Raw genomic sequence first — 19,204 nt, 5'->3', positions numbered from 1 at the left:
ACCTCATTAATTTTCTTTTTTACTTGCGAAATCTCCTGAGAAAAACCTTCGTTCCACCTATTCATCTCAGCTTTGATTTCAAGAAACATGGCTTCATTACTTTCCTTACTCTCACGTATTTCCTGTCGCATGGTATCATTACTACCTTTTATTTCCTAACTCATGAGTTCCTTACTCTCTTTTATCTCCTGACGCATGGTATCATTACTACCTTTTATTTCCTGACTCATGAGTTCCTTACTCTCTCTTATCTCCCGTCGCATTGAATGCATTAAGGAAAGGAGGGTATTAAGCGGGTCTTCACGGGACTCCATTTGACTGACATTGAGACTACCGGGTTCGCCGGGTTGCACGGATAAAGATCCAACCTCCTTTCTTTCGGGGGTCTCTAACACCATACCCGCTAGTCCGAGCGCCAACCCATCGGTATCTGAATGAACGCTCTGGTCGTCCGTATCGACCTCGTCATCCTTTTTCTCCCGATACTGTTTAAACGCTGCCATCTGATCCTCCTTGTCTGCCATTATTTAAATTTAACTTGAGAAACCCAATGATACGGAATTTGAAAATTTTGATTCGACGTAACCCTTCTGACAAAATGAATCGCGTATTCATACGAAATCTGACCGCGCGTTAATGGGTGTCAATTGCGACCATTTGTCATTAAATTCAATCTCAAGAAAGTGGCGCTGACTGAAGGTCACTTTCAACTGAAAGGAATTTTCCATGCCAGTACGAACTATTCGAGCTGCCCCCGCACGTTGGTGCGCCAGATGTGATGATAGCTGCACATGAGCGCCGAGTGATCAGAATGTGCCAACCTCGTGGCATCAAAAGCTAACATTAAAATTTAAATGCAAATTCCCTCGTGGTCGGGCCCCGCGTTGTTGGGCGCCAGATGTGACAGTACACGCCCTGGTTGCCGTGCACCGTCGAACTGAGATTACGATCCGAGTTCTTAATTTTTCGCAGGTTCTGGGGCTCGCGGTCAAGATGGGAACTCACGGCATTGAACGCAATGGCACAGCAAGGGGATGAATGACATCGTACACAGCGAATGACTGTCATACAAATATTTATTCAAAGAAAATAAAATCAAATTTTTTCTGCCTTGGTAACCCTGAATATAAGAAAAGTAGCGGTATTTGCTCTAATTCAGTCAGTGATTTTACTGATTTTACGACAGCCTTCCACATCGAGCGTGTTTTACTACATAGGAATGTCAAATGCCAGGCTGAAGCCTCTTGACCAGGGCACCAGGGACAGGCTGATGTCCGAATTATTCCAATCCGGTGGAGGAACACACCATCCGCCCACGCACCATGGCAGAGTCTCCACGACACATCAGCGTCTAAACCAAGGGTTGGCCACCCTCTGATTCCTAACCATAGCACATTTTCATCAGTTTCCTTCGATTTCAGAGGTCATGTTTCAGAGCTTTTGATATATAATGTTTCTTTGTACGCTTTTCGCTTGACTAAAGGCAATTTCATAAATAATTTGTGTATCTTGCTGTGAAACACGAAGGTTGGCATTAAATCAGGGGGAGGCCACCCAGTCAAGCGAGGTCGATCAGATCCTCTATCATTACTTGGCATCAGGAGCTGTACATCAAAAGATTTCCAAGACTCTAAAAGGTAATAGTAATAATTTTCACTTGTTTGATTAAGGTAGATTGTTTTCGCTCCAGAGAGGAGAGCGTAAGCATTTCCAGAGTAGGGGTAAATTGCCGATCCTGGCACATGACGTCACAGCTTCATCTACCTCAAATATCTTCCACATTTGAATAGATAATTTTTTTCTTTAAACGGCATAGCTGTCAACATTTTATTATCCTTCGAATGCAACCATCGAATTTTCGAAGGCTCATCCATGGCCCATAGTAAGGGTACTAGGGTATCCAATTTGAAGAGTTAGCGTTTTGACAGTTATTACAGAAAATGTTCCTCTTTCATCATTATACACGGGTCACTGATTATATTTTACGAATTCAAACTGAAAGTCTCTAAAAGTGAATGCCGATCCTGGCACATGACGTCACAGCTTCATCTACCTCAAATATCTTCCACATTTGAATAGATAATTTTTTTCTTTAAACGGCATAGCTGTCAACATTTTATTATCCTTCGAATGCAACCATCGAATTTTCGAAGGCTCATCCATGGCCCATAGTAAGGGTACTAGGGTATCCAATTTGAAGAGTTAGCGTTTTGACAGTTATTACAGAAAATGTTCCTCTTTCATCATTATACACGGGTCACTGATTATATTTTACGAATTCAAACTGAAAGTCTCTAAAAGTGAATGCCGATCCTGGCACATGACGTCACAGCTTCATCTACCTCAAATATCTTCCACATTTGAATAGATAATTTTTTTCTTTAAACGGCATAGCTGTCAACATTTTATTATCCTTCGAATGCAACCATCGAATTTTCGAAGGCTCATCCATGGCCCATAGTAAGGGTACTAGGGTATCCAATTTGAAGAGTTAGCGTTTTGACAGTTATTACAGAAAATGTTCCTCTTTCATCGTTATACACGGGTCACTGATTATATTTTACGAATTCAAACTGAAAGTCTCTAAAAGTGAATGCCGATCCTGGCACATGACGTCACAGCTTCATCTACCTCAAATATCTTCCACATTTGAATAGATAATTTTTTTCTTTAAACGGCATAGCTGTCAACATTTTATTATCCTTCGAATGCAACCATCGAATTTTCGAAGGCTCATCCATGGCCCATAGTAAGGGTACTAGGGTATCCAATTTGAAGAGTTAGCGTTTTGACAGTTATTACAGAAAATGTTCCTCTTTCATCGTTATACACGGGTCACTGATTATATTTTACGAATTCAAACTGAAAGTCTCTAAAAGTGAATGCCGATCCTGGCACATGACGTCACAGCTTCATCTACCTCAAATATCTTCCACATTTGAATAGATAATTTTTTTCTTTAAACGGCATAGCTGTCAACATTTTATTATCCTTCGAATGCAACCATCGAATTTTCGAAGGCTCATCCATGGCCCATAGTAAGGGTACTAGGGTATCCAATTTGAAGAGTTAGCGTTTTGACAGTTATTACAGAAAATGTTCCTCTTTCATCGTTATACACGGGTCACTGATTATATTTTACGAATTCAAACTGAAAGTCTCTAAAAGTGAATGCCGATCCTGGCACATGACATCACAGCTTCATCTACCTCAAATATCTTCCACATTTGAATAGATAATTTTTTGCTCTAAACGGCATTGCTGTCAACATTTTATTATCCTTCGAATGCAACCATCAAACTATCTCAGACTTATTCAGGGTCCAAAGTAAGGATACCAGGGTATCTTATTTGAGGAGTAAGCGTTTTGTCAGTTACTACAGAAAATGTTCCTCCTTTGTCGCAATGTACGAATCACTGATTATCTTTTACGTATTCAACCGGTAAGCCTCAAAAGGTGCATGCCGAAGTTGGTATATGACGTGACAGCAGCATCTAACTTTAATATCTTCCACGTTTCAATAGATAAATGTATGCTTTAGATGGCATAGCTGTTAGCATTATATTATCTCTCGGATGAAACAATTAAATTTTCTCAGACCCTTGAGGCTCCATTGCCAGGGTGCAAGGGTACCCCTATTTCACGATATATCGTTTTGACGTGTATTACAGAAAATGCTCATCCTTAAAGCTAATAAACGAAACCATACTTTGTATTAACATTTCTGTTCTCTAACATTAATACTTTCTATTCTAATATTCCAAATTAGTATTGAATTTTTCACTGTTTTTAAAATCGAAAGATCATCTCCATCATTCTAATGCAACTTTTAACATATTTAAGGGTTATTTTTCTGGGTAAATAAATTAAGAAATAAATACAGTAGAAGATCGATAATCCGGAAATCTATTTAACGGAATGATCTAAACAACGGAAGGTTTTCCCGGAGTTTTTCAAAATTTCTATTTTTTAAGTTGCATCGCCGAAAATATGGCTATCTAAGTGGTTAAATCGCCGTCTCAGAGCCTGGCTGTCTTCTCGCTAATCCCAAGAGATATAGTCAACTAATTTGCCGTTATTTTCTGTAAAATATTTCATTTCGTGATCCGGGATCCCTAGATGTAGTGATTTCGCGCAAAAGATTTCACGGAATCAACGTACCATGTATATTCCTCGAACTTTCCGGACTTCAGTAGAGGGATGAAAGTGGATTGAAGTTTACATTGTGCGCGCCGCACGCCCAAAATTACTTCAAATTAATCCGAGGAGATTTGCAGTTAAAATAAAACTGTAAGGAACATGAATGATAACTGCTTATTTTCTTACGATTGCCTTCTTTTTCACTCAATGAGCTCCGACCGTCAGGAAGAGGAATTCTATCGACGTCTTTAATCTGCATGCGCTCATTTTGCAGCAGTGAGAATCAACGTATTGCTTAAAACACATTTTTTCAGCTGGCATATTCCCTGGTGAAAGCACTATTTTCCGATCAGAAATTTGCCTTTTTTGAAAATCTACGAGCGAAATTACCAGTTGCTTCAATCGCGGGAGCCCTTTAGTAGTTTTAATATTGGATATGGCAATCCCTTTTCACAAGTAGATGTTCTCAAAACATATTTAACCCTTCCTAATGACCCGCGGTTGAACCTGAGATTGCGATAATTAAATCCAAGAGAAAAATGAAAGGTCACCATGCATTGCATTCTCGAGTTGGTCGTTGGGCGGGCGACCCCCGCCGCGAGGCCCTAAGACTCTCCCTATGAGTCATGCGGACTGGTCGAAAACGTCGACTGCACCACTCCACCCTTCTCCCAAAGACATTGTATTCGCCGCAGGTCAAAAATGACTCACAATGTCCCAATGACACGCCTTGTCGGTCACGTGAAATAGTTCTCGCAACATAATGTAACTCCGTGGGTCTCGTTGTCAGTTCTTTTCAGCTTCAGTAACAAGGCGTTTGCCATCAGATAGCGTTGTGCAGTTTGTGTCGTTAAGTGAATAACCCTGCAATAGATTGATTTTCATCTCTATTGGTCATGGAAGCAGCGATCGGATCCAAGAGAAAGAGGAAAACTCTCTCCCTTCAACAAAAAGTGGAGTTATTGAAAAAATTGGATCGAGGTGTTAGTGTGTTAAAGCTTCGTGAGGAGTATGGTGTCGGGCAATCGACCATTTATGACATTAAGGGACAGAGAGAAAAACTTTTGCAGTTCGTTTCGGAGTCTGACTCGTTGGCCGGAATTTCCAAAAGAAGAAATATACGGGGGCCGAGTAACAATGAAGTGGATAAGGTGGTATACGAATGGTTCCGGCAGCGACGAAGTGAAGGAGTTCCAATTTCCGGAGGAATAATAATGGAAAAAGCTAAATATTTCCACAAGGAATTACAAATCACGTCACCGTGCGAATATACGACAGGGTGGCTACAAAAATTTAAACAGCGCCATGGCATTCGATATCTGAAGGTTACCGGAGAAAAACTGTCAGCAGATCACGATGCTGCGGAAGATTACGTCAATGAGCTGGCAAAGTTGGTGGATGAACATAATCTTTCACCGGATCAGATTTACAACATGGACGAGACTGGATTGTTCTGGCGCTGTCTTCCCCGAAATACGTTCGTTTGCCGCGATGAAAAGACTGCGAGCGGAGCGAAAGAATCAATGGAAAGGGTCACCATCGCAGCCTGTTCCAATGCTGCCGGGAGCCATAAATGCAAGCTCATGGTCATCGGTAAAAGTGCAAAACCACGCGTATTTAAGGGTATACACCAGTTTCCTGTGATTTACAGAGCCAATAAGCGAGCTTGGATTACGCAAGAATTATTTAAGGAATGGTTTCATACTAACTTTGTCAAAGAGGTCCGAAAAAATTTCAAGGCTCTTGGACTGCCTGAAAATGCAAAAATTTTATTGTTGTTGGACAACTGCCCTGCTCATCCTCCAGCAGAAACTCTCGTCGAGGAGAATGTTATAGTGTCTTTTTTGCCGCCGAACTGTACTGCTCTAATCCAGCCACTTGATCAGGGGATAATAAATAGCCTTAAGTGTCACTATCGAAGTGAAGTTATGAAAAATATCATCAACCGTGACACTGCTTTCTCCTATGAAGAATTTAAGAAGGAATTTACCCTTAAAAATGCAGTATGGTGTATTGCCGAAGCGTGGGATAAGGTTACTCCCCAGGTTTTGAAAAGATGTTGGAGTAATTTGCTGCCGGATTTTCAAAACCGCTGTGAGGAAACTGACGACATACCAGAATTTGATGGCTTCCAGGGTCCGTCGAATGATCCCGTTTCTCATTTTATAAATTTTGTGAAAGAGCTGGATGCCGACATAAGTGATGAAGATCTAAAAGAATGGAATGCCTGCGACAATAATGCCCCAGTGTACCAAAGCTTGACCGATGGAGAGATAATGGATGCAGTCACGGGTTCGACAGTTGATGAAGACGTGACCGACAGTGACTGCAGCTCTGATGAGGAGAAAATTACTACGTCGGACGCAATCACTTATGCAGAAAAACTCATAAAGTACTTGGAGCAGAGGCCCTCTTCTTCCAACGATATGGAGGTATTACACATGCATAGGTTGAAAAACAATTTAATACAAGAGAGACGCAGCCGCTGGAAACAGGTCAAACTTACCGACCTCATGAAGAACGCACCAACAACCAAGTGCGCGGATGTTGCTGCCACAGATACTGCGTGCCACTCCACCCATGGCAAATAAATATCCAATGGACGTAATGGTAAGCAATTTTTTCAATTTTTCGGGATTCATGCCGCTAGGGAACGCGTTGTTTATGAAGTTAATGCCAAGTAGATTTTCCAAAATACTCGCGTTTTCCGCCCTTAAAAGATTAGCTGCGACTATTAATATTAAATTGAAGAATTAACATTCAAATTCGATTGTTATTTACGGTAACGTACTCGAAGTGGGATTACCTCCGATCGGAGGATTTGATAATTACCGATAAATGTATGCTAGTAGTCGTGAAAACGACATGGAATTTGCGATAGCTGCATGTTGAAAAATACGGAGAGGCAAAATGTTGATATTCCAGTCGGATTGTAAAAATATTATTTGCCATATTTATTTCATTTACAGTTGGCCTTATCAAGAGTACCTCTGCGATTTACGGACGAAGAATATTTTCAAATGTTTTGAACCTTTTTTTAATCACAGATGGCAAATAGATATCCAAGATTCTCACCATAATATATATTCAATAAATATCCAAGATTCTCACGCCTTTCATCATGAATTTTATTGAGTTTTTCTTGATCCCTTACTCAGCAATACATCATTTCTGTTGATGCCAATGCACGTTCCGGAAAAAAATATTTTCCGTATTGCAGTGTTGCCTGCATCCAGGGAACAGATCTATTTACCGGAAATATCTTTAATCCGGAAAGGGTCTGGTCCCACGCATTCCGGATTATCGATCTTCTACTGTAATACATTTTTCATTCAATTTGTTATTTTTTTATTAATTTACGTACATAAAACTTTTCATCCCCGTTTAAGTTGTGAAAAAATACTCCCCCTTCAGTCATCCTGAACATCCGGGGATAGTATAGATTTCTCTCTCCCCAATTATAATTAATTAGGGTCAACAACTAATCTCCGTATCGGGTACTAATCCTCTCCATCCGATACTTCACCCATCCTCCAACTCTTACTTCTTGAGGAAGGTGAACACCTCCAGTACATCTTGTAGTCTTCTCCTTAACAATCACTGCCAGAATAAATGGATAGACTAAATATCAGATATTTGATAAATTAGATACATTATCATATATTTCATAACGAAAAAGAAATAAACCCTTTTAAATGAGTAGGAAAGGCTCGCCGTGTTGGTGAGGGTATGGGGTGGTGGTCGTGTAAGAGGTACCGGTCATGGTAGTGGAGGGGATTTCCATCCTTCCAAAACAAAAGGAAGAGAATAAATTAACATCATATTGAACAATGAGATTTAAGAACTCCGACTCATTCTTTCATTATCTGTAATATTTTTTGTTGAAGAAACAGATCTCATTAATTATTTCATTGATTATTATAGCAATAAATTATACTTTTCTTCCTCCCAACTCGTGAAATTCCGTATATTTCACTCATAATCAACTTAAAGTTGAATCTCAACGTTTACAACACTCATAAATAACACTTTTCACCCATTTCCGCGAAACACCGCATGGAAACAGTTGAGTACATTTCTTCTTTATTTTAGGTATTCTAGTTGACATTTTTTACCATTTCCTTTCCTTTCTTAGCTCTGCAACTTTTTCTAGTAAGATTTAGGGGGTAGGGGATATCAAAGGGGTCATGACTCCGTAACTATCTATGCAGTTATGCCTTTGATTGTTGAAATACAAGTGTCCTCCATATTAGATGAGTATTATTATTATTTTTTTAATTAGAGGAACCATTACCTCACAATACTGCGTCAAACTCGGGTGCTTATACTTATGACGTGGGAGGTCAACGAAGATGACAAATATGCGTCGAAAAGTCGGAAAAGATATTAAAAAAATTGACCCAACCTCAATATAAACCAGAAGCATCACAAATAAACTAGAGATACGTGTAAATAGCACCTTCATTTTAATTTTATAGCACTTACAATTATAGTTTAAAGCATTGTGCAGCGTCTTTCTTTTCTTTTTTCATTATAAATTATCAGTAGATGACGACAAAGTGCGGTGAAACACGGTTATTTGAAAAAATACGGAACAGTTTTATTTATGTGTTGAAAAAAATTAATTAAGGAATAAGGTATATACTAAACTATCTCACCCCCAGTGAACTTCGTACCCCCTGATAATCAATGAACGGATTCAAAACACCATATATAAATCAAGAACGGTTGTACTGATTTTAATAATTTTTGAATTATTATAAAAATATTAGTATTACAATGGCTTGTTAGAAAGACATTTTTATTTATTCCATATACGTTGGGAAACTTAACTTGCCCGTTCTTGGGGTAAGCTTACATAACGCTAGACCGATGCTTGATTGACGTAACAATCTCGTGAATAGGCCCTAAGGAAGAGCATTAATATGTTATGACTTATGGCGCGCTATAGTTTTAACTCGGTTAGGTAAAGTGCACCACGTAAATGTACCCCATGTGTAAACGTACCTCTGTCTACCTTACACATTCGGGTCTATTCCATTGAGCCAAGCACCTTCTGATATACAAGGCAAAACACAAAATGTTATCGTCGTATAGATCGCTAACGATCTTTGGTAGCGTTTTTAATAACCGTAGTCAAGGTCACAGTCTGAAAAAAAACATTCTCAGGAAGAAAGGTAAAGAGGGAGAAATGCTTCTAGATTCCAATTGGTGAACTCGCCGATTTTTGCGCCTTTTAGACGGAAGCGTGCGAAAATGGGCTGGCGGGGGCGGCGGTGTAGCCTGTATGGTCTAATTTAAGTCTCAGTCAATTAGCAGTAAGATTCAGCAGAGCATTTCAACAGAGCTCGTGACTAAATTTACGAATTTTACCATCGAAAAGACAAATTTGCTGATTAAACATCATAAAAGTCCAGTCATCACGCCTATGTCGCAATTATTCACGTGCATCGCATCAATATGCATTTATCACATTAGCGATTTTTTTACGTATCACTACAAATAACTTATTAGTCATGAAGCACACTCGTTAGTTCAGAATGTAGTTACCCATTTCCTGTCGTTTCTCATTGTTCTCCAAGCTCTCATGCTTTCACTTATTCTGTTTTTATTTTGCTAACTATGTCAAAAAATTGAAGTATTTTCTCAATTATCATTAGGTTACATCCATGCTAGTAATCACTTATTTATTCGAAAAGTCAATGGTTTTCATTACAAAATTAAGCGCAATCTTCTACCATAATCAACGTATTCTAATGTGCGTCATCCTAATGAGATTTTTTTTTATTTTGATATTTCGTACAGATAATTTCTATCATAATTTTTGTTACGCATCTCCAGCTTAATTTAACCAATTCCACAAGCAATATAAGTGTTATGCGTCATCAAAATGGTATGTGAGAGTAGTTTCAATCAAGGCAATGCTGTTTCCTGCTCCGAATTCGATCATTATAATGTAAAATTTTAGAGCTCAGGTCTACAAGCTCCTAACATGATCCCACAAATCCATGCAAATATATTTTAGACGTCAATTTACGGGAAAAAATCTATTTCACATTCATTTATAGCGATTAATTTACCCACTGGAGGCGCTCCAAGCCCCCACCCCCCGCACTCCCTCAAAGCTATTATTTCTTAGCTTACCATGATCTAACCTTCATGTGATCCGGATGCGTCATGCGTCTTTCAAACAAAAAATCTCTAGAACTTGTTAGCTTTATTTAAGTGATGGAGTCACAGATGGATACCACTTATTTCTCTCGAATAGTCAGCAAAATATGGTCCAAACTGGAGGCAAAATATCAATAAAGTTCAAAGCTCATGCCCTAGAGACATAGGAGTAGGAATAATTAACGTAGTTGAGTCATTATCAAGGATTCTGACTATGGAAAACATAAGTGACTTTTATTCATCTAATCAATGAACAGGTAACTTAATTCTTTAAAAGTAGTTTATATATTTTTAGCCGTCATGGATCATATGTTGACATGTGCACTGTTTGATTTCCATTTCTTCAATCAATTTAAATAATTATCTCCAAACTTCTTTGCAATACTCTGTGATTAGAATTTTTTGGTAAATATTGTTGTGTCCGTAGACGTCCAGTCGCTCTCGTTGCGGCTCGTGAGAGAACAGGATGCGTTCCAAGTGTAAAAGGACGAGTATTCCGCTCCACAATTGTCAGTTTTTGGTCCAAGGCCGAATCTTAACCTGCGGAGCACTAGCCTCCCAGTGAACTAGAGAGTAGGAGACTCTAACTAAGACGGTTATAAATTCGTTAAGTGCTTTGACGTCTTGACCCTGATCTCTCCCAAGCTCCTCCGGTTGTAGCCCGGACGGTCCGTAACCCCGATTTTCAGGGTCCTGTCGTGGTCATGGCAGGGATGCGACAATATTTTATTCCAATTAAAAGATCAGCATTGCTTAGCAAAACAAAATTCCATTACGTCAAACGCAGGTAATTTACAATACATATAACTATAATGAAGTATATTATGAAGAATATTTAGATAGTTTATCTTCAGCTTTTTATTTCAGGGTATGTTTTTTTCACGGAGCCTTGATATTGAAATTTTCACTTTAACCAATTTGTTATACTTGTAGTAACTTGAGTTTTTATAAACCAAAGCTCCCAAGGCACATACCATTTTAATCATCGGAATAAATGGAAATGACAGTGACGGGGATTTGGTTTTCTCGGTGACAACTAACGCCATCTATAACTATGTATCTGAACAAGGTCGTTAGGCCCACGGATAGAACGTTACGCTAATAATACATAGGAGTAATGCACATGAATTGAATCGAATGATCATTAATCGGGTAAAACAAATTTTATCGGAAGGAATAGTTTTATTTTTCAATCGCTTCGTGCAACGTGATTGGTTGGATATTTCACCAGCGACGCCTTGGACCACACACTGATGGAGTTCTAGCCTTTACCCCTTCATTTATGCTCGACAAAAATAGGAGGTTGGTCCTGGAGGGGATGGTGAAATATCCAACCAATCACGTTGCACGAAGCGATTGAAAAATAAAACTATTCCTTCCGATAAAATTTGTTTTACCCGATTAATGATCATTCGATTCAATTCATGTGCATTACTCCTATGTATTATTAGCGTAACGTTCTATCCGTGGGCCTAACGACCTTGTTCAGATACATAGTTATAGATGGCGTTAGTTGTCACCGAGAAAACCAAATCCCCGTCACTGTCATTTCCATTTATTCCGATGATTAAAATGGTATGTGCCTTGGGAGCTTTGGTTTATAAAAACTCAAGTTACTACAAGTATAACAAATTGGTTAAAGTGAAAATTTCAATATCAAGGCTCCGTGAAAAAAACATACCCTGAAATAAAAAGCTGAAGATAAACTATCTAAATATTCTTCATAATATACTTCATTATAGTTATATGTATTGTAAATTACCTGCGTTTGACGTAATGGAATTTTGTTTTGCTAAGCAATGCTGATCTTTTAATTGGAATAAAATATTGTCGCATCCCTGCCATGACCACGACAGGACCCTGAAAATCGGGGTTACGGACCGTCCGGGCTACAACCGGAGGAGCTTGGGAGAGATCAGGGTCAAGACGTCAAAGCACTTAACGAATTTATAACCGTCTTAGTTAGAGTCTCCTACTCTCTAGTTCACTGGGAGGCTAGTGCTCCGCAGGTTAAGATTCGGCCTTGGACCAAAAACTGACAATTGTGGAGCGGAATACTCGTCCTTTTACACTTGGAACGCATCCTGTTCTCTCACGAGCCGCAACGAGAGCGACTGGACGTCTACGGACACAACAATATTTACCAAAAAATTCTAATCACAGAGTATTGCAAAGAAGTTTGGAGATAATTATTTAAATTGATTGAAGAAATGGAAATCAAACAGTGCACATGTCAACATATGATCCATGACGGCTAAAAATATATAAACTACTTTTAAAGAATTAAGTTACCTGTTCATTGATTAGATGAATAAAAGTCACTTATGTTTTCCATAGTCAGAATCCTTGATAATGACTCAACTACGTTAATTATTCCTACTCCTATGTCTCTAGGGCATGAGCTTTGAACTTTATTGATATTTTGCCTCCAGTTTGGACCATATTTTGCTGACTATTCGAGAGAAATAAGTGGTATCCATCTGTGACTCCATCACTTAAATAAAGCTAACAAGTTCTAGAGATTTTTTGTTTGAAAGACGCATGACGCATCCGGATCACATGAAGGTTAGATCATGGTAAGCTAAGAAATAATAGCTTTGAGGGAGTGCGGGGGGTGGGGGCTTGGAGCGCCTCCAGTGGGTAAATTAATCGCTATAAATGAATGTGAAATAGATTTTTTCCCGTAAATTGACGTCTAAAATATATTTGCATGGATTTGTGGGATCATGTTAGGAGCTTGTAGACCTGAGCTCTAAAATTTTACATTATAATGATCGAATTCGGAGCAGGAAACAGCATTGCCTTGATTGAAACTACTCTCACATACCATTTTGATGACGCATAACACTTATATTGCTTGTGGAATTGGTTAAATTAAGCTGGAGATGCGTAACAAAAATTATGATAGAAATTATCTGTACGAAATATCAAAATAAAAAAAATCTCATTAGGATGACGCACATTAGAATACGTTGATTATGGTAGAAGATTGCGCTTAATTTTGTAATGAAAACCATTGACTTTTCGAATAAATAAGTGATTACTAGCATGGATGTAACCTAATGATAATTGAGAAAATACTTCAATTTTTTGACATAGTTAGCAAAATAAAAACAGAATAAGTGAAAGCATGAGAGCTTGGAGAACAATGAGAAACGACAGGAAATGGGTAACTACATTCTGAACTAACGAGTGTGCTTCATGACTAATAAGTTATTTGTAGTGATACGTAAAAAAATCGCTAATGTGATAAATGCATATTGATGCGATGCACGTGAATAATTGCGACATAGGCGTGATGACTGGACTTTTATGATGTTTAATCAGCAAATTTGTCTTTTCGATGGTAAAATTCGTAAATTTAGTCACGAGCTCTGTTGAAATGCTCTGCTGAATCTTACTGCTAATTGACTGAGACTTAAATTAGACCATACAGGCTACACCGCCGCCCCCGCCAGCCCATTTTCGCACGCTTCCGTCTAAAAGGCGCAAAAATCGGCGAGTTCACCAATTGGAATCTAGAAGCATTTCTCCCTCTTTACCTTTCTTCCTGAGAATGTTTTTTTTCAGACTGTGACCTTGACTACGGTTATTAAAAACGCTACCAAAGATCGTTAGCGATCTATACGACGATAACATTTTGTGTTTTGCCTTGTATATCAGAAGGTGCTTGGCTCAATGGAATAGACCCGAATGTGTAAGGTAGACAGAGGTACGTTTACACATGGGGTACATTTACGTGGTGCACTTTACCTAACCGAGTTAAAACTATAGCGCGCCATAAGTCATAACATATTAATGCTCTTCCTTAGGGCCTATTCACGAGATTGTTACGTCAATCAAGCATCGGTCTAGCGTTATGTAAGCTTACCCCAAGAACGGGCAAGTTAAGTTTCCCAACGTATATGGAATAAATAAAAATGTCTTTCTAACAAGCCATTGTAATACTAATATTTTTATAATAATTCAAAAATTATTAAAATCAGTACAACCGTTCTTGATTTATATATGGTGTTTTGAATCCGTTCATTGATTATCAGGGGGTACGAAGTTCACTGGGGGTGAGATAGTTTAGTATATACCTTATTCCTTAATTAATTTTTTTCAACACATAAATAAAACTGTTCCGTATTTTTTCAAATAACCGTGTTTCACCGCACTTTGTCGTCATCTACTGATAATTTATAATGAAAAAAGAAAAGAAAGACGCTGCACAATGCTTTAAACTATAATTGTAAGTGCTATAAAATTAAAATGAAGGTGCTATTTACACGTATCTCTAGTTTATTTGTGATGCTTCTGGTTTATATTGAGGTTGGGTCAATTTTTTTAATATCTTTTCCGACTTTTCGACGCATATTTGTCATCTTCGTTGACCTCCCACGTCATAAGTATAAGCACCCGAGTTTGACGCAGTATTGTGAGGTAATGGTTCCTCTAATTAAAAAAATAATAATAATACTCATCTAATATGGAGGACACTTGTATTTCAACAATCAAAGGCATAACTGCATAGATAGTTACGGAGTCATGACCCCTTTGATATCCCCTACCCCTAAATCTTACTAGAAAAAGTTGCAGAGCTAAGAAAGGAAAGGAAATGGTAAAAAATGTCAACTAGAATACCTAAAATAAAGAAGAAATGTACTCAACTGTTTCCATGCGGTGTTTCGCGGAAATGGGTGAAAAGTGTTATTTATGAGTGTTGTAAACGTTGAGATTCAACTTTAAGTTGATTATGAGTGAAATATACGGAATTTCACGAGTTGGGAGGAAGAAAAGTATAATTTATTGCTATAATAATCAATGAAATAATTAATGAGATCTGTTTCTTCAACAAAAAATATTACAGATAATGAAAGAATGAGTCGGAGTTCTTAAATCTCATTGTTCAATATGATGTTAATTTATTCTCTTCCTTTTGTTTTGGAAGGATGGAAATCCCCTCCACTACCATGACCGGTACCTCTTACACGACCACCACCCCATACCCTCACCAACACGGCGAGCCTTTCCTACTCATTTAAAAGGGTTTATTTCTTTTTCGTTATGAAATATATGATAATGTATCTAATTTATCAAATATCTGATATTTAGTCTATCCATTTATTCTGGCAGTGATTGTTAAGGAGAAGACTACAAGATGTACTGGAGGTGTTCACCTTCCTCAAGAAGTAAGAGTTGGAGGATGGGTGAAGTATCGGATGGAGAGGATTAGTACCCGATACGGAGATTAGTTGTTGACCCTAATTAATTATAATTGGGGAGAGAGAAATCTATACTATCCCCGGATGTTCAGGATGACTGAAGGGGGAGTATTTTTTCACAACTTAAACGGGGAAAAAAAGTTTTATGTACGTAAATTAATAAAAAAATAACAAATTGAATGAAAAATGTATTATTTATTTCTTAATTTATTTACCCAGAAAAATAACCCTTAAATATGTTAAAAGTTGCATTAGAATGATGGAGATGATCTTTCGATTTTAAAAACAGTGAAAAATTCAATACTAATTTGGAATATTAGAATAGAAAGTATTAATGTTAGAGAACAGAAATGTTAATACAAAGTATGGTTTCGTTTATTAGCTTTAAGGATGAGCATTTTCTGTAATACACGTCAAAACGATATATCGTGAAATAGGGGTACCCTTGCACCCTGGCAATGGAGCCTCAAGGGTCTGAGAAAATTTAATTGTTTCATCCGAGAGATAATATAATGCTAACAGCTATGCCATCTAAAGCATACATTTATCTATTGAAACGTGGAAGATATTAAAGTTAGATGCTGCTGTCACGTCATATACCAACTTCGGCATGCACCTTTTGAGGCTTACCGGTTGAATACGTAAAAGATAATCAGTGATTCGTACATTGCGACAAAGGAGGAACATTTTCTGTAGTAACTGACAAAACGCTTACTCCTCAAATAAGATACCCTGGTATCCTTACTTTGGACCCTGAATAAGTCTGAGATAGTTTGATGGTTGCATTCGAAGGATAATAAAATGTTGACAGCAATGCCGTTTAGAGCAAAAAATTATCTATTCAAATGTGGAAGATATTTGAGGTAGATGAAGCTGTGATGTCATGTGCCAGGATCGGCATTCACTTTTAGAGACTTTCAGTTTGAATTCGTAAAATATAATCAGTGACCCGTGTATAACGATGAAAGAGGAACATTTTCTGTAATAACTGTCAAAACGCTAACTCTTCAAATTGGATACCCTAGTACCCTTACTATGGGCCATGGATGAGCCTTCGAAAATTCGATGGTTGCATTCGAAGGATAATAAAATGTTGACAGCTATGCCGTTTAAAGAAAAAAATTATCTATTCAAATGTGGAAGATATTTGAGGTAGATGAAGCTGTGACGTCATGTGCCAGGATCGGCATTCACTTTTAGAGACTTTCAGTTTGAATTCGTAAAATATAATCAGTGACCCGTGTATAACGATGAAAGAGGAACATTTTCTGTAATAACTGTCAAAACGCTAACTCTTCAAATTGGATACCCTAGTACCCTTACTATGGGCCATGGATGAGCCTTCGAAAATTCGATGGTTGCATTCGAAGGATAATAAAATGTTGACAGCTATGCCGTTTAAAGAAAAAAATTATCTATTCAAATGTGGAAGATATTTGAGGTAGATGAAGCTGTGACGTCATGTGCCAGGATCGGCATTCACTTTTAGAGACTTTCAGTTTGAATTCGTAAAATATAATCAGTGACCCGTGTATAATGATGAAAGAGGAACATTTTCTGTAATAACTGTCAAAACGCTAACTCTTCAAATTGGATACCCTAGTACCCTTACTATGGGCCATGGATGAGCCTTCGAAAATTCGATGGTTGCATTCGAAGGATAATAAAATGTTGACAGCTATGCCGTTTAAAGAAAAAAATTATCTATTCAAATGTGGAAGATATTTGAGGTAGATGAAGCTGTGACGTCATGTGCCAGGATCGGCATTCACTTTTAGAGACTTTCAGTTTGAATTCGTAAAATATAATCAGTGACCCGTGTATAATGATGAAAGAGGAACATTTTCTGTAATAACTGTCAAAACGCTAACTCTTCAAATTGGATACCCTAGTACCCTTACTATGGGCCATGGATGAGCCTTCGAAAATTCGATGGTTGCATTCGAAGGATAATAAAATGTTGACAGCTATGCCGTTTAAAGAAAAAAATTATCTATTCAAATGTGGAAGATATTTGAGGTAGATGAAGCTGTGACGTCATGTGCCAGGATCGGCATTCACTTTTAGAGACTTTCAGTTTGAATTCGTAAAATATAATCAGTGACCCGTGTATAATGATGAAAGAGGAACATTTTCTGTAATAACTGTCAAAACGCTAACTCTTCAAATTGGATACCCTAGTACCCTTACTATGGGCCATGGATGAGCCTTCGAAAATTCGATGGTTGCATTCGAAGGATAATAAAATGTTGACAGCTATGCCGTTTAAAGAAAAAAATTATCTATTCAAATGTGGAAGATATTTGAGGTAGATGAAGCTGTGACGTCATGTGCCAGGATCGGCAATTTACCCCTACTTTCCAGTGCCCGAGGTTGCTTCCATTCTTTGCAACGCAAGAGCTCTCCAAGGGCTGATATCCTTTTCTAATAATAGACGTTGTGCTGTAAGGAATTTAAATGCCATTATTTTTGTGGCCAAGTCTACGAGCCCACGGCCGCCTCCGTTTATGGGTGCAGTCACTACATTTGCACGAATCCAGTGCTTCCTGCCATTCCACACGAAGTCAACCAGTAAGGATTGTAGTCTCCTCACCATGGCTGATCCCGGGGTAAAAACCTGAAGTACATGCCATATTCTTGGAGCAATAAACTGGTTACAAGCCAGTACTCTCCCTCTCAAGGACATTGAACCAGTTCTCACTTTCCATCTGTTCATTGTCTCTTTTAACTTCGTATCTATTTCCTCCTCAACTTTAGCATCTCCGCGTATGGGGTCAGTATCAATCCAGACACCAAGGCATTTCAAACCTCTAGTCGACCATGCAACGCCTAGAGGACGGTCTACCCGGATTTTCCATCGACCAACCCAGAGACTGTTACATTTATTGAGATTAAGCTTAGCACCCGAAATTTTTTAAAAGGCCTTAAATATGCTTAATACCTTATTAAAATCGCATTCCCTAGTGATGAAAATATTAATGTCATCAGCATAGACGCTACAAATAATTCTGGATTTTATAATATTCCCTATTTCAATTGGTTGCAAGTCAGTTTTGAGCTTTCTGATGAAAGGCTCAAAAGCCAGAGCATAGAGCTGACCTGACAAGGGGCAGCCCTGTCGAATCCCTACTTTGAATGGAAATGGAGCAGTTATGCAATTAGCCACCCTGGCCATGCATTCCGCACCATTATACAAGGTCTGTATCATATTAGTAAAAGAAGAAGAACCAAAACCAATCTTGGTAAATACCCGAAAAAGATGTTGATGATTGACTTTATCAAAGGCCTCTTCCTGGTCTAAGGATAGCACAGCCAGAGGTTCACCACTTTCGTTATAGCATCGAATAATGTCACGTGTTGTCGAAATTGCATCGAATATCGTTCTGCCAGGCACACAATAGGATTGCTCGGCGGATATAATTGTGGAAATTACCTGAGATAACCTATTGGATAGACATTTCGCAATGATTTTGTAATCACAATTTGTGATTGACAAAGGCCTTAGGTCATTTAGTGTTTCAACATTTTTTATCTTGAGTATCATTACAAGTAAGGCCGTAGATGTAGATCGAGGCAATTTTCCACGTGCGAAGCTCGCATTCAACATTGAGAGAAAGGGTTTTTCTAATTCCCTCCAGAATTTTAAATAAAACTCTGTTGTTAAGCCATCTATTCCAGAGGATTTG

At 38.2% G+C, this 19,204-nt stretch overlaps 2 protein-coding genes across 2 annotated transcripts in view; both read left to right on the top strand.

Moving 5' to 3' along the window:
• The window catches only part of LOC124167687 (follicle-stimulating hormone receptor-like), a 573,602-nt gene that overhangs the window by 332,204 nt on the left and 222,194 nt on the right, over window positions 1-19,204 (top strand). The gene's annotated exons all lie outside the window — the stretch shown is intronic.
• On the top strand, window positions 4,696-7,218 carry LOC124167688 (jerky protein homolog-like). The gene is made up of 2 exons (XM_046545675.1): window positions 4,696-6,750; window positions 7,110-7,218. Exon 1 carries the CDS (start codon window positions 5,037-5,039, stop codon window positions 6,729-6,731), a length of 1,695 nt encoding a protein of 564 aa, XP_046401631.1. The 5' UTR covers window positions 4,696-5,036; the 3' UTR covers window positions 6,732-6,750; window positions 7,110-7,218.

The sequence above is a fragment of the Ischnura elegans genome, chromosome 11, assembly GCF_921293095.1.
Source record: "Ischnura elegans chromosome 11, ioIscEleg1.1, whole genome shotgun sequence".
NCBI classification, from domain to species: Eukaryota; Metazoa; Arthropoda; class Insecta; order Odonata; family Coenagrionidae; genus Ischnura; species Ischnura elegans.
Note: the sequence above shows the minus strand (reverse complement) of the source record. Positions and strands in the feature narration are given on the sequence as shown.